Source organism: Neurospora hispaniola (genome assembly GCF_033458365.1).
Source record: "Neurospora hispaniola strain FGSC 10403 chromosome Unknown B0T23scaffold_6, whole genome shotgun sequence".
Lineage (NCBI taxonomy): Eukaryota > Fungi > Ascomycota > Sordariomycetes > Sordariales > Sordariaceae > Neurospora > Neurospora hispaniola.
In genome coordinates this window covers 3,420,869-3,442,672 of record NW_026944411.1, presented here as the reverse complement: position 1 = coordinate 3,442,672, position 21,804 = coordinate 3,420,869, and the positions used below count along the sequence as shown (strand labels likewise).

The 21,804-nt window shown below is 53.6% G+C and overlaps 5 protein-coding genes across 5 annotated transcripts; 4 read left to right on the top strand and 1 right to left on the bottom strand.

The window, feature by feature from the left end:
• The first annotated feature begins 2,335 nt into the window (after nt 1-2,335).
• On the top strand, nt 2,336-3,896 carry B0T23DRAFT_204586 (aquaporin-like protein). The gene is made up of 3 exons (XM_062833444.1): nt 2,336-3,020; nt 3,082-3,382; nt 3,444-3,896. The coding sequence occupies exons 1-3, from the start codon at nt 2,520-2,522 to the stop codon at nt 3,776-3,778; spliced, it is 1,137 nt and encodes a 378-aa protein (XP_062691303.1). The 5' UTR covers nt 2,336-2,519; the 3' UTR covers nt 3,779-3,896.
• Nucleotides 3,897-4,270: 374 nt separating this feature from the next.
• B0T23DRAFT_204606 (uncharacterized protein) lies at nt 4,271-5,202 on the bottom strand. Its single transcript, XM_062833445.1, has one exon. It carries the CDS (start codon nt 5,102-5,104, stop codon nt 4,667-4,669), a length of 438 nt encoding a protein of 145 aa, XP_062691302.1. The 5' UTR covers nt 5,105-5,202; the 3' UTR covers nt 4,271-4,666.
• Nucleotides 5,203-6,218: 1,016 nt separating this feature from the next.
• Nucleotides 6,219-11,033, top strand: B0T23DRAFT_321636 (uncharacterized protein; the record flags this gene model as incomplete). Its single annotated transcript, XM_062835249.1, has 2 exons — nt 6,219-9,116; nt 9,882-11,033. The coding sequence occupies 2 exons, from the start codon at nt 6,219-6,221 to the stop codon at nt 11,031-11,033; spliced, it is 4,050 nt and encodes a 1,349-aa protein (XP_062691301.1).
• A 3,939-nt stretch (nt 11,034-14,972) lies between these two features.
• On the top strand, nt 14,973-19,872 carry B0T23DRAFT_321252 (ABC-2 type transporter-domain-containing protein; the record flags this gene model as incomplete). Its single annotated transcript, XM_062835217.1, has 2 exons — nt 14,973-19,657; nt 19,719-19,872. 2 exons carry the CDS (start codon nt 14,973-14,975, stop codon nt 19,870-19,872), a joined length of 4,839 nt encoding a protein of 1,612 aa, XP_062691300.1.
• Nucleotides 19,873-20,176: 304 nt separating this feature from the next.
• B0T23DRAFT_414472 (uncharacterized protein) lies at nt 20,177-21,799 on the top strand. The gene is made up of 2 exons (XM_062839567.1): nt 20,177-20,731; nt 20,811-21,799. The coding sequence occupies exons 1-2, from the start codon at nt 20,517-20,519 to the stop codon at nt 21,493-21,495; spliced, it is 900 nt and encodes a 299-aa protein (XP_062691299.1). The 5' UTR covers nt 20,177-20,516; the 3' UTR covers nt 21,496-21,799.
• Nucleotides 21,800-21,804: the final 5 nt, after the last annotated feature.

Here is a 21,804-nt window from a genome sequence, read left to right as displayed (position 1 = left end):
CACCTTTCCCCTTTCAATCCAACCAACTATGTATAGTGAACACCACGTAGGAAAATCCGCATGCAAGGGCATCAAGGGAAATGATTATGATCGGGACTCGCGCTACATCAGCTCATTGGGGATCCCAGGACATGGTGGCCACGAGAACCAAGGTTGACAGCTCAACCAAGTTGTTCGTGATAGTGACTGCATTGAACACGTCGAAGGAGCCATGGAAACAAACAAAGCCGAGACTACCTCTACTTAGATAGCATGGCGCAACAGGGATCCCGAATCGGTAGGAATCCAGAACAGTACAGGGGGGCTCTGGTAATGTATGTACACTAACATGGAGACCGGGGTAGGTGTAAGACTGGGGGATTATTAACAGCTTGGCGTAGCATGTACCTACCAAACCCCCGGGGAGATGAGCTAGTATCAACACATGGTAAAGGAGATGGATACAGTAATGTGCCTAGTAAATGCTAGACCCAATAAATGCAAAGACCCAGTAAATACTAGGAGTTTCCGTATCCAAATTATTTTAGTATAGCATAGCCTGCAAGCTGCAATATGCAAGCCGCTCAACCAGCCCACTACATAAATTTGCAGCTAATAGGGTAGCTACCAGGGGATTGTGGCACCCCTATTACCTATATTGGGGCTATTACTGGCTATCAGAACCCCTCATTAGAACTCTCACTGGCTATCAGAACCCCTCATTAGAACTCTCACTGGCTATCACGCAAGCCCAAATGTAAGTACCAGTAAATGCAAGGACCCAGTAAATGCAAGGAAAATGACCTGCCCGAGTGGTTTGCATTTACTTGGCACATTACTGTACCTTCCAAGAGTACCAGCATCTGACACAGAAGCGGTCTAGATAGTATCATCGGGTTACTTTAAGCTTATACGAGTCCTCCATTCCTCTGGCATCGGCACCTTCGGGGCGCCAGTGGGCAACGACATGGCCAAGACAAGCGAAACTAAGAGAAAACACAGACCGCCAAGTCTCAGCATCACGATGCTTGCAGTGATGGAAGAGATACGTACCCAGGTACCCTTCCCTACCTCCACAACGGACGCTATGGTAGATCTCTGCCTCCGATCCACGGGCCAAGAGAGGCTTCAAGCCACCAATCCGATCTGTGGACTCGACCCAGGATAGTTGAGAACACTCGGGACAACGCCGGATATTGCAAACCACCCACCATCCGCATGTTCACCATGTTCACCAGCAAGAGGGTGTAGTCACCTCTAAGTAATGTAGGTGGTGTGTAGAGCTAATTTCGAACCGCGTATTGCGGAAAAGTTCCAGGTTTCCATTGATGCTTGTTCAGTCTTCGGCCAAGCAGCCAACACCCTCCCGGAAGGCGCTAGTCGATGGTGTTTGATATCAGCCGGCTCCTTCCCGCCTGAGGTGGCTTTCGTTGCTTCGCATGCGCGATGGCGCCGGACTAATATTAGACTAACAGGGAGAGACGGAAGGAACGACTGCTGGTGTGTCTCCTACTCTGGTACTGACCTGACCAGACCACGCCATGGGCCAAGCCATGAATGAGGAGTGCCGCCATCCACTCAATGCACACTCACAATTAGTACATGACTCCATCGTACCTTCATTTTCTTACCTCCTTGTCCATAAGGTTTGAAGAAAGCACTCATTACTAGACTGCCATCTCCCCGATTCCACGACCACTCAGTTTTGGCCCTTCTCCTCTCTTTTCTCCTTTCTGTCATGATTTGAAAACCACAACTAAGCATCTTTTACTCGACGACTTCCAACAGTATCTTTTCTCAGACCTGGAACTAATACCCGATCCCCATCACAACTCCCCCGCAACTTGACCGTTGGGCGCAGAGATCATCATCATAATTACATGATTTTTTGTTGTTGTTTTGCTTTTGCTACTCCTCGCTGCAGCGATCAACCGGCTACCGTACCATTGCCGACTCGGCTATCCTCGCTATCCTCGCCTCCCGCCTCACTTCCTTTCACATACTGCGGGACCGACCCACGACTCGGAGGTAAAGACACCAAGGACACACCTGGCATCTTGGGCGGCTTTGATCTTCCCGTCTCCGATCGTAACGGCTTTTACTTTTCAAGTGCTCCACCTGTTCATCCCGACCGAATCGCCAAACGTTCGTTAACCGCCCGAAACCGCACATTGCAGCGTCACCATTGCTTCTTGATTTCGTTTCGGCGTCATCATCACACCGCTGGTGCGGGCATCAGTCCAGAGCAGACGGGAATTCTTGTACCGGTGTTTCACTGCAGCAGTCTCGAGTGCAAAACAAAAGAGAGCAGCCGGCAGACAAAGCAGGGATCGTCGTGGTCCAAGGACAAGCAGACGTTCAAGGGTACCAAGCGCTTTGTTCAACCATAGCATCCCGGTAAAGCCGTTGAACCACTGCATCTGTTGCCCGCACACACGTCCCTAGCCGACAGACGCATCAGCCCACCAGGACATCATCGCCTGTTGATCGAACAGCACCCGAGCTCGAGGAACACAGAGGCAGATAGACAGACAGACACTATGGGTGCCCACGCTCCAGTCGTCTCCTCGGCCTCCGTGGTCGAGATAGATAAAAGCCCTCCTCCCTCGCGGCAGACAACATTCCTGCTGTCACCACCATCAGAGAAGAAAGCTGGCCTACATCCTGTCTCAGTCTCCATTACACCTATCCCACCTCCCACGCCCACCACCAAGTACACCCTTTCCCATACCCACTCTCATCAGTCGAGCACTTTGACGGCCGTTGGAAGAGGCTCCTCCAGAGGCATCATGGCCCCCTTTGCCAACATGTCGCACCCCTTGCGCACCAATCTTGTCTTTGGGATAGGCGAGTTTGTCGGAACCTTCTTGTTCTTGTTCTTTGCCTTTGCTGGGACACAGGTCGCCAACACGGCTCCGGCCAACGCCGCGAAGCTACCCTCGACGAGCAACCTGCTGTACATTGCCTTCGCTTTTGGCTTCAGTCTGATGGTGAACGTTTGGGCCTTTTTCAGGGTTACCGGCGGTGCTTTTAATCCTGCTGTAAGTTTTTACTCTTTCCCATTTTCCCAGACCATGAAACATACTAACACACATATCACAGGTTACGCTCGCACTTGTCCTCGTTGGTGGCTTCCCCGCCGTTCGTGCTGCCATTGTCATCGTTGCTCAGATCCTGGGCGCCACTGCGGCTGCTGGGTTGGTTCAAGTGATTTTCCCTGGTCCGTTGGCTGTGGAAACTACTCTGGGAGGCGGAGCGACTGTTGCTCAGGGCTTCTTCATCGAGCTATTCTTGACGTGCGAGTTGGTCTTTGTCATTTTGATGATGGCCGTCGAGAAACACGAAGGGACGTTTGCTGCTCCAGTAGCCATTGGCCTGTCTTTGTTCCTGTCTCAGTTAGTCGGTAGGTTCTTTTTCCTTCTCTTTCCACTTTTCCAGATCATATGCTCACGGTCGATCAACAGGCGTCTACTTCACCGGCGGCAGTCTCAACCCTGTCCGCTCCCTCGGCCCGGCCATTGTCAACCGCCACTTCCCTGGATACCACTGGATCTACTGGCTGGGCCCCGTGCTCGGTGCTCTCCTGGCTTGCGGGTTTTACAAGCTGTTGCAGGCCCTCCGGTACCACGATCTCAACCCGGGTGCGGACGGCGACGGTCGTGGCGACCTTGAGGGTGCCCGTCACGCGCATCAAGATGGATTGAAACACACTCCTACCAACCTTACGCAACCCCTCGCTAATGGCGAGACGGCCGCACTCCACAACCAGCCGGCGCAGGTACCGAGGGAGGAGTTGTGATGGCCCAAAAGACGTGGGGGGCGATGATTGGTGATTCCTGAGTGGGTGCTGCTGTTCGTGTGTTACTGACAAGTACTCGCTTGGCATTCTTTTCTTTTTTTTCTTTTTTCTTTTTTTCTTTTTGCTTCTTTTGTTTTTGGATGACCTTTGGCGTTGGGATTAGAATGGATGCCTCTTATGCTTTGAACGGAACGGATACTTGAACTGAAATCTTGGTTGGGACGAGAAATGGACAATGGATAACGAATCCCTGAGTAACGACGATGAAAAGGGCACTTACAATGCGACCAGACCTATAGTACCAGAGCCCCGTTGTGGCCATGCTAGTAATGCCTACTACCTACTACCTAGTACTGCCATAGTGATCAGTATCAATTAGAAAAATAATGATATGGTGAGAAGAAGGGTACACAGACTGACCTTTGTGTTGCGTGACTGTTGCTGGAGATGGGCTTGTTGGCGGTGATTTTCAGGGGACCGATGTCGATCTGTCAACAGGTGTAACCAGCAACGATGAAGAAAGCAAGCAGCAGACGAGAACAGCCAAAGGACAATAAAAGGGGCCATGAATTGCATCCGTTCCGTTCCGTATTTCCAAAATGCGAACAACAAGGACGCGTTTGGGGTATCCGCAGCGTAGGTGTGTACAGACCAAATAACCAAAAAAATAAGTAAGTATGCTGTACAACTATTTGTAGTAGTAGATCATCGATGCGAGAGAGGAAGGGAACCAGCACCCTTCCTCCGTCTTTTTGTCTCCCGGTGAACCCGAAAATACCCAGATCTATCCAACTGCTCTTCGCTAAAGCCAACTCTAGCTCCTCCTTTTCTCTTCACATCCCTCCTCTTTCTTGTCAGATTCAAACAGACAGACAGACCTCCTCTAGTCTAACCCCTTCCACCATTATAATCAGCGCCCCCCGCCTTTCGTAGTCTCCGCACAATCTCCTCCTCGTCAATGTCGCGCACCTCGCTCGCATCCACCGTGATACTGTGATGCGCCAGCACGCGCTTGACCTCCCCGGATTCGATGGACACACGCGCTTTGCGCATCACCTTGGTCTGCTCGCCGATCCAGATGATCAGGGCAAACTTGACGCGCACCGACTCGGCGTCATTGGCGTACTGGATGCGCACGTACGCGTATTGCACTTCGGTGGGCGATAGGTGGGATAAAAGCTCGGGAATGCCGCCGGAGCCGGTGGCTTTGAGAGAGAGGGTTTGTGTGGTGGGCGAGGCGTTGGACAGGAGAAGCCAGTTCTCCGGCGAGCGGTCGGAGCGGACAGCGTCGTAGGCGGTGAGGATTTCGGGGGAGGAGAGGGACATTTTGGCGAGATTATTTGGGGAGCCGTGGGAGTGGTAGTATCTTGTCGTTGTTCTCGTGGTTGTAGGAGGTCGTACGGAGAAGAGAGGACCTCGAAAAAGGGGGGTTCGGTGTTCAGGGGATGATGGTTCGGAGTGTCCGAGTCGGTCGCGTTGCCGTCAAGGCCCGTGTGGAAAGTAGGTAGGATTAGGTAGGTATATTAAAAGGTGGTATTCGCAATCCGGAAGCCGTCAATTGACCGGTGTGTAGTTGTTGTTTCGAGAGTCCGGAGACGGAAGACGGTGACCTGGTCGGAGTGAGGTGGTGTTAAAGGGGGTAAAAGACGGGGAAGGGGGGCCGAGTCGGATGTCGTGTGCCACGTTGGCGAAGGGGAAGCTCCCCCGGGGCCGTCCGTTAAATTGTTAGTGCACCCCGCCAAGCTGGAACCAGGGGCAGCTTCAGCGGGAAGACGGCATGTTTCAGGGGCTGGCCCGCTGACGGACGGGGGACTTGATCTGCCCCTGGGACGAGGTCCAATTGGAGGGGTGTCTCTGGTCTTGGCAGCTGCGTCCATGCCTTGAAACAGCTGGCACGTGATCACCCTGAAGAGCTCATTGCCAGCTGACAGGTCGTCGTCCGGGTTGAGTCCCTCTTCCACCTTTCATCGTCATCGCCAACTAGACTACCTACCTACCTCTAGCCAACCAAAAACAGACCGGCGACCACCAAATCACCACGATAGCGACAGCTGAAAGCAAACGACAGCCCAGCTTCACGTCGCACTTCACACGCTAATCAATCATTTTTCCGAATTCTGCGCCGTCGTGCTCTACACCATCCATGTCCGTTCTATTGCCAAATTGATTTGGCTTCTTCATCATCAAAAGCTAGAATCCAAACCCATTGCTCCACCGTCCTTGTCCAGTTCCATCACGGCTCTTAGTATGGTGTTTTCTCGACTGTCCAACTATCGCTTTCCCATCTCTGTGCTCAATACTATCTACCTATCTAACACAGCCAATGCCCGCATAGTAGCATAGGACTAACACCATCTATGTACAGTTCCACCACGACGCCAATGACATTGAATAATCACTGATCATCGCCAACTGGGCTGATTGCCTATCACAAGTGGAGATGGCTGCTCACGATCCCAGTAAGCAAGGGCTCCTCGGCTCCACGTCCACCGAGCATCACGCCGATTACTCGTCCGACTCCGACGACAACGTCAACATCAACACCACCCCCAAACGTCCCGCCCACAGACAGAAACAACAGCGAACACGACGCACCCAGCCCACCAACCCAACACTACCAACCTTCCAGCCACTGCCCACCCGCAAACCATGGCTAGCTAGACGCAGCAGGTACTGCCTCATCTTTGCCGCCTTTGGGCTCATCCTCTTCGTCATCCTCCTCGTCGGGGGAGGTCTAGGATACAAGGCCGCTCTCCAAGAACCTCCCTACGGCCTCTCACCACCATGGTATCCTTCTCCAAAGGGTGGCATAGCCGGCACCTGGTATGAGTCCTACCAAAAGGCGGCCAAACTGGTGTCCAAAATGACCCTGGCCGAGAAAGTCAACATCACCACCGGCGTCGGCTGGCAAATGGGTCTGGCAGTCGGCACCACCGCCCCTGCTGTGCTCGTCGGCTTCCCTGCTTTACAACTACAGGATGGACCGCTGGGTATCCGAAATGCGAACAACATCACTGCTTTCCCAGCCGGAATCACCGTCGGCGCGACCTGGAATCGTCAGTTGATGTACGCCCGTGGTAAAGCACACGCCATCGAGGCCCGTGCCAAGGGGGTAAACGCCATTCTCGGCCCCTGTGTCGGTCCTCTTGGTCGCATGCCCGCCGGCGGTCGCAACTGGGAGGGTTTTGGCTCGGATCCCTACTTGCAGGGCATCGCGGGGGCGGAAACGATCAGAGGCATCCAGTCCGAGGGCGTCATGGCGACCGTCAAGCATTTCATTGCTAACGAGCAGGAACACTTTCGCCAGCCGTGGGAGTGGGGACTGCCGAATGCTATTTCCTCCAACGTGGACGACAGGACATTGCACGAGTTGTATGCCTGGCCTTTTGGCGACGCGGTCAAGGCGGGCGTGGCCAGCGTCATGTGCTCATATAACATGGTCAACAACAGCTATGCGTGTGGGAACAGCAAGTTGCTGAATGGGATCCTCAAGGACGAGCTGGGGTTCCAGGGGTTTGTCATGAGTGATTGGCTGGCGCAAAGGGCAGGAGTCAGTACGGCGTTGGCGGGGTTGGATATGACGATGCCGGGTGATGGACTCAGGTGGGCGAATGGCAAAAGTCTGTGGGGGAAGGAGTTGAGCAAGGCGGTGCTGAATGGGAGTGTACCGGTGGAGAGGATGGATGATATGGCTACGAGAGTGGTGGCGGCTTGGTATCAGATGGGCCAGGATAATGAGGAAAGGTGGCCAAGGGATAAGGGGCCGAACTTTTCGAGTTGGACGAACGAACAGATGGGGGTTTTTAGCCCAGGGAGCCCGACGGAGCAGGAGACGGTGGTGGTTAACCAGTTTGTGGATGTACGGGCGAATCACTCGGTTATTGCGAGGCAGGTGGCGGCCGAGGGGACGGTGCTGTTGAAGAACGAGGGTCCGGTCTTACCACTTAGCCGAGCGGGACTTCGCAAACGCCAGGCCGCCAATAACACCCCCGACAGGGTCAAAATCGGCATCTTTGGCGAAGACGCCGGTCCCTTGCCCGGAGGTCCCAACTCCTGCCCAGACCGCGGCTGCAACCAGGGCACTTTGGGATCCGGCTGGGGTTCAGGGGCTGTGGAATTCCCATACCTGGTCACACCTGTCGAAGCTCTCCGCAAGCAGTTCGACTCGTCAAAGGTTGAGCTGCACGAGCATCTATCCAACCAACTTCCTTTTTCACTTTCTGAAAAGGCCGTGATCGATGACCTTGACCTTTGCCTCGTCTTCGTCAATGCCGATGCCGGCGAGGGCTTCAAGGCGTGGGAAAACGTCCGTGGTGATCGACCTGATCTCTTCCTACAGAAGAACGGCGATGCTTTGATCCAGGAAGTAGCTGCTAGGTGCGGCGGCGGGTTTAGTGATGTCGTGGTCGTCATCCATGCCGTCGGCCCGGTGGTGATGGAGCGCTGGATCGATCTCCCCCAGATCAAAGCCGTTGTGTTCGCTAACCTTCCCGGTGAGGAGTCCGGAAACGCTTTGGTGGACGTGCTGTTCGGTCATGTCAATCCCTCCGGCCATCTTCCCTTTACTATCGGCAAATCGTTAGAAGACTATGGACCAGGCGGACAGGTCCTCTACCTCCCCAACGGCGTCGTCCCGCAGCAGAATTTCAGCGAAGGGCTGTACGTCGACTACCGATGGTTTGACAGGATGGGCATCACCCCCCGCTTCGAATTCGGCTACGGCCTGAGTTACACCCCTTTTGAACTCGGTAACGCCACCGTCAAGACTATCCGGCCCAAATCCGCCCTACCTTTTCCTCGTCTTGATGCGCTTGTGGAACCGCCCACCTACTCAACCGACATCCCTCCGGTCGAAGAGGTCCTCTGGCCTGAAGGCGACAAGGAGATCAGGAGGTTGGACAAGTACATCTACCCGTATCTCTCTCCAGATGAAGCACACAACGCTGTGGCATCCAGAAAAGGAGGCAAGAAGTATCCTTATCCTGATGGCTACGACACCCCCGCACCTTTGAGTCAAGCAGGCGGTGACGAGGGTGGGAACCCCGAGCTCTGGGCGGTTTATGCCAAGGTGACAGTGGACGTGCGGAATACGGGCAAGGTAGCGGGTTCCGTGGTGCCGCAGCTGTATCTCTCTTATCCTGATTCTCCGAAGGAGTCTGCAAATGGAACGGTCCAGGTAGATTTCCCCGTCAAGGTACTAAGGGGGTTCGACAAAGTCTACTTGGAGGCGGGCAAGTCGGCAAAGGTGGAGTTTAACTTGACGAGAAGGGATCTGAGTTATTGGGATGTTGAAGTGCAGAATTGGGTGATGATTATGGAGGGGGCGTATACTTTCCATGTGGGACAAAGTAGTAGGGATTTGCCGGTGTCTGTTACATGGTAGAGGGAGGACTGACTGCGGATTACCCCAATAATATGAGATGATGTGATGTAGTTTTGGCTTGATGTATAGTTCTTTGAACAATTGATCGTTTGATTACTTTCCCTATTGACCTGGTTTGATAAAGGTAGTGGCAATGCTCGCCTCACAAGTTTTCTTGTCAACCTATCTTTCCATCAATGATGTTCTTTTTTTTTCTCTCCAGCTGTATGGCCACTTGTTAAGCTACCAAACCAACCTGCCTTTCTGTTCACAAACCATAGGTAATCACTTGCTTGACCGAAGGGTTGTGATGTGCAGAGTTGTCTGGGCGCAAGAGGAAAGAAATGTTGTCCAAGTCAGACAAACGATGGATTGATGTCGGGGTACGTACCTCCTAGAAGTGGGGAAATCCTGTAAGTCAGACAGAGACCCAATACCAGAGAGCACGCCCAGGGGTGAATGAGCGAACGAACACAGCCGAAATGGGAAAATGCACTGCCCCAACTGGCTGCATGATTGGTTGGCTCACAGCTTTGAGTGGAGCATGTCGGATGCTCATTGTGCTACCCCACCTTCAGCCCGGGCACTCACCACAGATCGTGATCCACTTCTGTAACGAGGGGGAGGGGAGTGCCCTGAAAGGGACCACCCGGGACCCGACGTCTATTTCTTTGCCTCCTTCTTGACTTCTTCTCCCGATTGACTTTCTCTTCCCTTTCCCCATCAACCACAACACTCCAGTCTGGTGACTCGGACTGGCAACCCCCTTTGCATTTAACCCCTTCAAGACAATCTTCTCCCGGCCTCGATCGAGAGGCCGTCCATACTCTGCAAGAATGGCCGCCGCAGCATGCTCAGCAGCCGCCAGCGTCCGCGTCTCGGTCTTCTTCTTCCAGCCTGCAATACTCGTTGCAGGACACGCCGCCCTTTGACTTTGACTTTTCTTGCGATTTATTAAGCGATTACGATTTCCTTCATCATCAGCAACAAGACTTTAACTGGGCCGACCCTCTTCTGTTTCCCGACCAACGGGATCTGACATCTCTCGCCTTTCCAATCTCGACTACGACTACTACTACTACTTGCGACACTGCTCCAACTTCAACCACTGTCTCGCCCTTTGCCCCGACATTACCTTTGTCAGTAACACCATCGCCACTCCTCGCCGACACCAACGACATCTTTCAACAACAAGGCTGGGCCGACCCTTCACCATCGGCACCACCACAACCGCCCATGCACCTTTCTCTTGACCATCATCACCTTTCCTCCGACGACCCATACGCCGCCGCTTCCCTCAGCCATGTCACCGACACGCTCTCCACCACCATGGGCTTGACCATGCCAAGTGGACGGAACACAACAACCCTGGACCTGTACAGGACAGCCAGCAACAATTCCGGCAGCAGCAGCAACAACAACATGGGCTACAGTCAACTCAACGCCACCACCTCTTCCAGTTCTCGCGATCACTCAACCACCCCTCCCACCTCGCAATCTTCTGGCTCCACTTCCCCGACAGCATCGACCAGCCATGACGGGCACGGGGGGCAAGGCCATCTCTACCCCGGCCTAACCCTCCCGTCTCCCGTCGATGCTTCCAGCAAGCCCAAGCGCGGTCGTCCACCCGGTCCCAAGAAGCGCGCTCTTTCTCCTAGCGTCGCTGCCGAAGGCGAGCTCACAGACTCTGAGGACATCCTGATCAAGCGGCAGCGCAACAACATTGCCGCGAAAAAGTACCGCCAGAAGAAGATTGACAGGATACAAGAGCTCGAGGAGGAGGTGGATCAGATCAAAAAGGAGAGGGACGAGTTGAGGCTGATGCTGGCCAAGAGGGATGCGGAGGTGGGCATGTTGAGGGAGATGCTTGTCATGGCTAAGCAGGGGCGGTGACGTACCTGAGAGATCTGTATTGGGGTTCAAGGGCAATGACTGATGATACAGGCAATGGCAATAGGAATGGGCAAGACACAAGTCAGTTGTTAGCAAGGCGTTCTTTTGAGATGGAAGGACATTAGGGATGGAGGATTATGATTCGAGACTCAGACGATGTCGGCTCTTCTTAATTGACATTTGTGTTTTTTTTTTCCGCATTGCAGCTTTGATCTGACTGCTCGGAATAGGGAACGAGATTGCATCATGGTGAATGTGAAGCGTGCTGATACTTGTCGTTGACTTACCCGTAAGTAATGAAGTGCTTATTTCCCACTGTGTTTGACCTAGTGGTTTACAGATGGCGATGTAAGGCTCAACGAAGGCAGATGCTTCATTCATTTCCCAAACCGTCTACTTGAAGCTATTTACAATTGGGATATCCTACCAACAACCCTCACGGGCTTCAAACATACATCATGAATCATAGCAGATTCATCTACCATCACCGGAAGAACGAGGTAGCTAGCCGGTCGTTTGTTGAGTGCCTTGCATCTGCCGCGGGGTGCTTACAGGACATCAATAACCGCACCATCTAGACTAGGTACTCACCGGTGATGGGAACAATATCCTGCCGTTGCCGTATTCTGCAAGACTACAGACGACGTCGACTAGGCTACCTCCAAGTGCCAATGCCCCTATTGAAGGTTACACAAGAGAAAGGAGACGACCCGGGGAGTGCCAAGCACGGGCCTTTACTATCAATCTCCCTATCAAAGCTACGAGCAAAACTGTTAGAGGCAGGGAAGTAGTAGTGTACGATAGAAGGCACCAGTTCCCTTCCATGAACTGCGCTCAAACCAAGTACGCAATAGAAATCGCGGATGAAATGGGCTCATCCAGTTCCACTGGTTTCGTGTAACCACTTTCTCGGAAATAGGGACAACACGAGACTTCCATCCCAATCTGTACCTATGCATCTCTCGCGTGCAGTCTCACCGCGTCCCAATTACAACGGCAACCATTGATTGGCTCAAGACGGGATGAATGATGGTTGATGCAGGATGAACCAAGATGAATCCAAAGTGATGGAAAATGAATCATGATAAATCATTTAGTAGACTTACCCCCGCGGGGTGAAGGGCCAGAAATTGGGGTAATAGTGGAGTTAGGTGGAAGTTGGAGAGCAGCCCGCCGGGCCGGCGGCGGCGTGGAGGCCTGTGGGGGACCCGACGGGAGCTGAAGAGAGCTTTATCCTTTTTGAGATTAGCGAGATTGGTGGGGGTGTTGTGGTGTCAGGTACGTGCAGCACTTTAACCATAAGTTGTGCATTGACACAGTAGTGTAGTGTACATAGGTAAGTACAGGATTTTAAGCTTAGCCACTAGGCATAACTTATGAACTGAACCCTCGATTGCCTGGTCAAATGGTCTTGTACATTATGCGCGGATGTTGGGATGGCTGGAATGGGATGATGGTCATGTTTGATCTGGTCTCTTTGGTCGTGAGATTGATGCCTGGGCTTTCATCGTTTCCGTTGCGGCTCGGGGTTTGGCGGTCCTGAAACCTGTCTCGATTGTACTGGCGCCTGGGGGTTGGGGATGTGGTAAATGCAGTGAGCAAAATGCCTTCTTGGCGTCAGCGTCAGAGAAACTTGGGGAGCCAGAAAAAAGCAATGGCCACAACCACGTTTTCTTATTGACTTGATGCCGTGGAACGCAACCGTGTAACCGTGGGGTGTGGTGGTGGATGTTGATTTCTAATGTCCTGCGGCGTTAGGCGTTTAAGGTTATCGCTCTCTCGAGTCTTGACGTCGTTGATGAGCTGCCGTCGAATTCTGCACACGGAATTAATAATCGGGGTACACCGCTTGCCGGCATATGAGTTGTTAGTGTGGCACCTGCACTGTACAAGATTCAGGGGGTGTGAGGGTGTAAAAAGCCACCTTCTTTTGTACGAGATTCAAGGTTACCGCCATGCTGTCATTCACCGCGCTAACATTTGGATTGCTGGCAGAGGTGTACATGCCGAAGAAGATCCACACGAGGCTCCGGATTCAAGATTGGCGTTTTGTATCTGACAATGGCCTAACTCCGATGATGGCGAAGAAGGACGACGAACACATTGGGACGGTTTACTCAATTGTGCGAACATGGAAAGCTTTATGTTTACTCTCACGACAGCAGCTAAGCGCCGTCACTATCATTCATTATTGCTGTTTACCCTCCGCAACGGACTGAGGCTTATCATAAGCGAAATCCCTCCGTCCTCATCGCCGGCATTGGAGTCCGGGAAAGGCTTGGTGATCGGGAAAAGTCAACGGCATTCATCTCAACTCAGATTGCCTTCAAAACCGACCAGTTCGAAATGTGCAAATGTCAAATGCGAAACCGAAGCGCACAAAGGGCCGTGTGCGGACTGCAGTGCGGGCTGAGACCGTCAGCGGCTCATGGCTGTCAGATAGGGCCGCCGCCACTGCAGGCGCAAAGTTCTGTTGCGGCAGGGGCCAGGGGGGAGATTGTTTTCCTCTTTTGGGCTTACAAATTCGAGCCTCCCGCCCGCCAACCCCACCTGGTCTTATCTCACTGCTTTTTTCTTCTTCTTTTTCTCGACAAGCTTTTCATTTGTTCCCATTCCATCCAACCCAATTTTGACCTCAAAATCAATAAAAATGCCATTCCGTCATGATTCAGGATGAATGGCGCAAGAGGGCCAAGATCTTCCATTTGTCATATACCGATTCTGCACCCACCCAAAAGACCCAATTAATGGAGACAACGATGGAATTAGGTTTGTGGGAGGTCTGCAAACGGCCAATGGCCAGGAGATAACCGGCCTTTTCGGACTTATTAGAGGTTTTTCATTGGTCGGATTCCTGCTTGCGCACAGACCACATCAGAGACACAACCTTCCCTTCGAAGAACATCTGAGACGAGCAGGTTGCGCATGCATCATCTACACTACTGTAGTGTACACTATGAACAGGTAGGTATAGGTACTGCTGGGTTGATCTGACGGTGATATCCATTTGCTGCATTCAGCAATAGACACATGGTTGTTTCTTTTTTTCTTTTTTGGGTCTATCGGGCAACCCCCTTCCCTGTATCACCAATCCGCGCCGTCCAGGCAACCCATCATTTCCTAATCCAGGTGGAGATCAATCTTTGAGTCTCTCCGTGATGACAATTCCAAAATGTTCGAGAGCTCTCAACGACCTTTACGGATGTAGTCTAGTGTAACATGGGCGGATGCATCTGATATATACTTGACATGTTGTCCTATCCTTCTTGGTCACTCGGGTCAAGCACCACTCGACGTTTGACAGCTCACAGACGGACTGGACACTCGGTGTCGACTTACATCGATTGGAGAGGCTGGTGGTGCTTGCATACCTATCTCAGTACTTAGCACGGGACCGCGGCAATATCTGCACTGTTGAAGAAGCAAACTACTAACATTTCATCGACCCACCCATTTGAGGAAAAAAGACTGACGGTCCAGGTCCCCCCTCTGCCCCCCTCCATCCTTGAAACTGAAGTGCCGGGTGTTTTACCGTCTTTTCAGCCCTTTGGTTCCTTCTTCTTTTTCCCCTTTTCGGATTTCCCATCTTGGGGGCCCTTTGATTGGTCGCCACTGGGATCGACAACCAACACATAAGGCAGGCACACACTGCTTGTTGGTGAATGGAACTTTCCGGTCTTGACACAATTCAGTCGGAGATAAAGTAAGACTCGATCCTTCCTGCCTTTTCTTGACACGACATGGGACATTTTTGCTGACAGACTGCAGTCAGTCATTCCTTCCCAGGAAGCAAAAGTTCTTCGCTTCTTCTTTTTTTTACTCGTATTTTCCAACCCTAATCAACCATTTTCTCACCGACACACACACAACATCACAGACAAGTGTGCAACACCAAACGCAGGAACAAGTGGAATCCTCCACAAAACATACCGGCCCATCATGCTCGGCCATCAGTCCGAGGAGGCCTACCGTCGAAGCGCTGCCAACACGCTTCCCAACGAACTCCACCACCGGGCAAGTCGTGACGATGATGAGAAGCCCGAAGAGACAAACCCAGAACTCAGCACCTCGTCGATATCCCACCATGGCGATGGCGATGGCGATGGCGCCTGGGGAGAGCGCGATGTCGGCGGGCCTGTCGACAGGGAGGCTGCCATGCAGGAATTCCAAGAGCTGCAACTAGGTCTTTCACGCTTGAGCAGGGAGAGATCGACAGCATCAAGACCATCTTCACGCCCGGCTTCGAGGGCATCTCGCGCCTCTCGCGCCACCAGTGGAGGGAGACCAGATGGCTTGTTCAAGCGCTTGTCAGTTGCCGTGAGCAACGCCATGGGCGATGCCAAGCCTCAGGACCAGGAGGAATCCGAGGACGAAGGCGATAACAGAGACGTTTCGTCCAGCGAGCGTAACAGCGGCGACGACTTTCACCTCGAGCAGTTCATGCGTGATGGCCATCTCGAGAAGCGCAACGAAGCCGGCGAGTCCACCAAAAAGGTCGGCGTCGTCTTCAAGAACCTCACCGTCAAGGGCGTCAGCACCGGCGCCACCTTTGTCCGAACCCTTCCCGAAGCCATCCTGGGCACCTTTGGCCCTGATCTCTACCGCATTATCGGCAACTACATGCCCGCTTTGCGCTTCGGCCGCCAGCCCGAGCTTCGCACGCTTCTCCACAACTTCACTGGTGTCGTCCGTCATGGAGAGATCATGCTTGTCCTTGGTCGTCCAGGCAGCGGCTGCAGCACCTTCCTCAAGGTGGCCGCCAACAACCGCGGAGATTACGCTGCCGTCGAGGGTGAAGTCCACTATGGCGGTATCTCCGCCGAAGAAGTAGCCAAAAAGTACCGCGGCGAAGTCGTGTACAATGGCGAAGACGACATTCATCTGCCCACCCTCACCGTCGAGCAAACACTCAAGTTCTCCCTCCTCAACAAGACCAAGAAGCGCCTGCGCGGCGACGTGGAGCTGATCATCACCGCTCTGCTCAAGATGTTCGCCATGTCGCATACCCGCCACACCATCGTCGGTGACGCCTACGTTCGCGGCGTGTCAGGTGGCGAGCGCAAGCGTGTCTCTATCCAGGAGTCGCTGGCGACCAAGTCGTCTGTCGTCTGTTGGGACAACTCCACCCGTGGCCTCGACGCTTCTTCTGCTCTCGACTATGCCCGCTCGCTGCGCATCATGACCGACGTCAGTGACCGCACCACCATCACCACGCTGTACCAAGCTGGCGAGGGTATCTACGAGCTGATGGACAAGGTTCTTGTCATTGACGAGGGCAGGATGCTCTACCAGGGTCCGGCGTCCAAAGCCAGACAGTACTTTATCGATCTCGGTTTCCACGCGCCCCCTCGCCAAACCACCCCCGACTTTTTGACCTCCATCTGTGACCCCAACTCTCGCCAGTTCCGCCCCGGCTGGAAAGACCGCTGCCCCAAAACGGCTGAAGAACTCGAAAAGGCTTTCCTCGCCAGCGAAGCCTACCAAGACGTCCTCGCCGACGTTCGCGACTACGAATCCCACCTCCAAGAAACCAACCACGCCGACACCCATGCCTTTAAGGAGTCTGTTGTGTCGCAAAAGTCCCGCCGTGTCTCCAAAGAGTCCAACTACACCGTCTCTTTCTTCAAGCAAGTCGCCGCCTGCACGCGCCGCGAGGCCTGGCTGGCTTGGGGCGACAAGCAGGAACTGCGGACCAAGTTCTTCATCATTATTGGCTGCGCTCTTGTCGTCAGCTCTCTGTTCTACGATTCCCCCTTGGATACTTCCGGCGCTTTCATGAGAGGCGGTACCACCTTCTACAGCATCATCTTCCTCGGCTGGCTCCAGATGGGAGAGCTGATGAAGGCTGTCAGTGGACGGGCGGTGGTGGAAAGGCACAAGGCGTATGCTTTTTACCGACCATCGGCTGTTAATCTCGCTCGCGCAATTCTCGATTTCCCCTTGTTGCTCATCCAGGTCATCGTCTTCAGCTTGATTGTCTACTTCATGACGGGGCTGGACCGCGACCCGGGCAAGTTCTTCACCTACGTCCTCTTGATCTTCACGACCACGTACTGCCTGACCGCCTTGTATCGCATGTTTGCTGCTCTAAGTCCCACCATCGACGACGCAGTGCGGTTTGCCGGGCTGGCTCTCAACTTGATCGTCATGTACTGTGGCTACGTCATCGCCAAGCCCGTCATGCTCGGCCAGAAGATCTGGTTCGGCTGGTTGTACTATGTCAGTCCTGTCGGCTACTCGTTTGAGGCCGTCCTGACCAATGACTTCCACGGAAGGCAGATGCAGTGCTCGCCGGGTATGTTGGTGCCCCAGGGCCCTGGCGTCCAGCAGCAGAATCAGGGATGCACGCTGCCGGGTGGTATGCCGGGGGATGACACGGTGAACGGGGATGCCTATCTCGCCCAGCAGTTCCAGTACACGAGGGGACACTTGTGGAGGAACTGGGCGGTCATCATTGCCTTTTCTGTACTCTATCTGCTGGTTACCGTGTTGGCGACTGAGAAGCTGTCCTTTGTTGGTGGTGGCGGCGGCGCGCTGGTGTTCAAGAAGACTTCCAAGGCCAAGAAGAACTTGACGCTCGGCAACCAAGGCCAGCATGACGAAGAAAAGGGCAGCTCGAGGGGCTCCTCTACCGACGATATCGGCAAGAAAACGCCCCAGGGCCCATCTCGCAAGGATATGGATGGCACCATCGAAAAGTCCCAGAAGGTCTTCACGTGGGAGAATGTCACTTACACCGTTCCCACGCCCCAAGGCCCCAAGCGTCTGTTGAACAACGTCACTGGCTACGTCAAACCAGGCGTCATGGTCGCGTTGATGGGTGCCTCGGGAGCCGGCAAGACGACCCTTCTCAACACGTTGTCTCAGCGCCAAACCGTTGGTGTCGTCACTGGCGATATGCTCGTTGACAGCAAGCCCCTTGGACCCGAATTTCAGCGCAGCACCGGCTTTGTCGAGCAAATGGACCTGCACGATGAGTCCACCACCATCCGTGAAGCCCTCGAATTCTCGGCCCTCCTGCGCCAATCCCGCGACACTCCCCGGGCCGAAAAGCTTGCATACGTGGATAGCATCATCAACCTCCTTGAGCTGGAAGAGATTCAAGACGCCATCATTGCTTCCCTGGGAGTCGAGCAGAAGAAGCGGTTGACCATTGGTGTTGAGCTGGCCGCCAAGCCTTCGCTCTTGCTGTTCCTTGACGAGCCCACCAGTGGCTTGGATTCGCAGTCGGCCATGTCCATCGTCCGCTTCCTGAGGAAGTTGTGTGCGGCTGGACAGGCCATCATTTGCACCATCCATCAGCCCAGTTCCGATCTGATCCAGGAGTTTGACAAGATCCTGGCCCTGAACCCTGGCGGTAATGTCTTCTACTTTGGTCCCGTTGGCGAAAACGGCTCTTCGGTCGTCAACTACTTTGCCGCTCGGGGTGTCGAGTGTCCGCCGGGCAAGAACGTGGCCGAGTTCCTTCTCGAGACCGCCGCGAAGCCGCACAAACGAAAGGGTGAGGATGGGAAGAGCAGGAGGATTGTTTGGGCGACGGAGTGGAAGGAGAGTGAAGAGTACCGTCAAGTCCTTACCGAGATCAGCCAGATCAAGAAAGCCCGGGCCTTGGCCAACCAACTTAGCCTCGCCAACGACCAAGCTCAGCCTGTCCAGCACGAGTTCGCAGCGCCCATTCCCACGCAAGCCTGGCTCCTTACCAAGCGCATGTTCATCCGCCAATGGCGCGACCCCTCGTACCTCTACGGCCGTCTGTTCATTTGCTTGATCATGGGCATCTTCAACGGCTTCACCTACTGGAAGATTTCGTCTCCACACTATTCCCGCCCGCTCTCCCTCACCGACCTCCAAAACACCCTCTTCACGGCCTTCCTGATCATCATGATCCCCAGCACCGTCCTCAACGCCGTCCTGCCCAAGTTCTACATGTCCCGCTCTCTCTGGGAAGCGCGCGAACACCCGTCCCGCATCTACGGCTGGGTAGCCTACTGCACCGCTGAGATTCTCTCGGAGATCCCTGGCTCGGTCGTGGCTGGCACCATTTACTTTTTGGCATGGTATCTCCCTACCGGCTTGCCCCGCGGTGCTGGCTCCACCGAGTCAGAGTCAGCAGTCTACGTCTGGCTGATGAGCGTCGCCTTCATGGTCTTCATTGCTAGCTGGGGCCAGTGGATTTGCGCTTTTGCTCCCTCTTTCACCGTCATCACCAACGTTTTGCCGTTCTTCCTTGTTATCTTTTCACTGTTTAACGGCGTCGTGGTGCCGTGGCAACAGATGAACGTTGCATGGAAGTGGTGGTTGTACTACATCAACCCGGCGACGTACTGGATCGGCGGCAACATGGCTGCCGTCCTTCGAGGACAGACTGTCCACTGCGCTGATAACGAGATGGCTGTGTTCCGCCCGCCGGTGGGAGAGTCGTGCCAGAGCTTTGCGGGTACTTGGTTGTCTGATGTGGGCAAGGGGTACTTGACGACAATAGGAGTTGGTAACGATGGCGGGTTTGAGTGTGGGTATTGTCCGTATGCGGACGGCGAGGAGTACTTGGCCAGTCTGAACGTGAAGTCGAGCCAGATGTGGAGGAACTTTGGTATTTTTGCGGCGTTTTGTGTCTCTAACTGGGCGTGAGTATTTCCCTGCTTTTGGCAATTGTTGAAACAGAAATGCTAACAAACTGATGAACAGGCTCGTGTACTTCTTCATCTACACTGTCAGAGTCAAGGGGTGGTCATTCGGCTTTGGCTTTGTGGCAAGCGTTGTGGGAGCGGTGGTTAGCACTGTGAAGGAGAGTGTGGAGGGTCTGTTTGGGAAGAAGGAGGAGAAGGAGGAAAAGAAGTGAGTAGGTAATGGACATATGAGATGACGAACATGTGCGTGATGTTGGGTTTGGTTTCTTACTTTGTTTGCGCATTTGGCGTCATGTTGCGGATATCGGATGTGGAAGGCATGGATGGGTGGGATGGAAGAAAGTTGTGATACCTCTCTCGCAGTTACCTAGACTCGGTGTTTTTTTGGAGGAAGATGATAGATAATATCTTATGTAATGAACTCTTTATGATATTCTTTGTATCTTTTGTCTGGTTGTCCCTTTTCTTTTGATTCTTTAGTTCGTGATACAGTGGAATCCAACGTCTTTTTAAGTTCTTGGCCTTGGTCGATTCGTACCTCGAAATCCGATGAACGGACAACGGGCAATGCTGCGGGATACCGAAAGCGGAAAACTGTTTACATCGTGCTGCTGTATGACGGGAAGCGCTGTGACTGGCGAACCTTCCGTCTTTCAGGCACTCGGACCGTTGATTGGGGCTGCCCGATGACGTAGGCATGTCGTACCTTGGAAATGACGTCGTTTGAAGAAGGAGGACGGATTTGTTCAGTTTCCTTTTATATCGTTGTTGCTCCTCTGATTCCAGGAGAAGACGAAACAACAATTAGAGAGCCATCATCCAACCCAATCCAGCCCAACCACGCGAATAACACAAAATGGTCGGCACGCACAACCTCCAAGCTTCCAAGCTCTTCAACGTCGATGGCTGGGCCTGTCTCGTCACGGGCGGCGGCACCGGCATCGGTCTGATGAACGCCCAAGCGCTTGCTGCCAACGGCGCCCGCGTGTACATTACGGGGCGGCGGTATGGGGTTCTTGTGAATGCGGCCAAGGAACATAGTCCCAAAGAGGGAAATGGCAAGATTATTCCGTGAGTCCAGTCGTTTGTTTTGCTCTCCTCGCGGATTCACCAAGGAAAAACACCCTCCTAACTAAACCCGTGTGTCTAGCATCGGCCCCTGCGACGTCACCAACAAAGAGTCACTTGAATCCCTCGTGCACAAGTTCTCGTCGCTTGAACCGCATCTCAACCTGCTCGTCTGCAACGCCGGCATCTCGGGCCCCAAAGCCGACCCGTCCGTCTCCTCGTCGGCCAAGGACATTGCCCACGAGCTCTGGACCAAGGAAAACTTTTCCGACTGGTCGTCCGTCTTCACCACCAACGTTTCGTCGGTTTATTTTACTACCATCGCCTTCTTGCCTCTGCTGCAAGCCTGCAGCGCCGCCCACCCCGAGGGCCACAACCACATGGCGGGCAACGTGATCGTCATCAGCTCCATGTCGGGCATCATGCGCAACGCGCAGAAACACTTTGCCTATAACGCGTCCAAGGGGGCGACGGTGCACTTGACCAAGCTGATGTCGACCGAGTTTGAGAAGACGGGCGTGCGGGTGAACTCGATTGCGCCCGGGTATTTCCCGAGCGAGATGACGACGGGGGAGAGTGATGAGCAGAATAAGAGCGACTTGTCGGATGACAAGGTCAAGGGACACGGTCACAAGGTGCCGGCGCAGAGGGCGGGGCATGATGAGGAGATGGCCATGGCAGTGCTGTTTTTGGCCAAGGATCGCTATGTCAACGGGAGTGTGATTTGTGTGGATGGCGGTGTTTTGGGGGTTGTGCCTGGTAACTGAGGTGAATACCTATTCAGGTGAGGAGGAAGAAGGAAACGATAACAGCAGCAGCATATCGATGGCGTTCGGAGTTTGGCCTGCAAACAATGATGATGACGCAGGGTATAAGGTTACAGGAAACAATTCATCACATGGAGATATTACGCTTGCTGGGTGCCTTTTTGAGGTGGTCTCTGCGGATCAGAAGAATAACAGTCAATACGTCTCGCTCGCTTTCACAAAAGTGTAACAGGGAGTACAATGATATACGAAATGCTTAGAAGCTAGATCCAAAGATCGAACAAAGATGCGTGGATGCACGTAATGTAC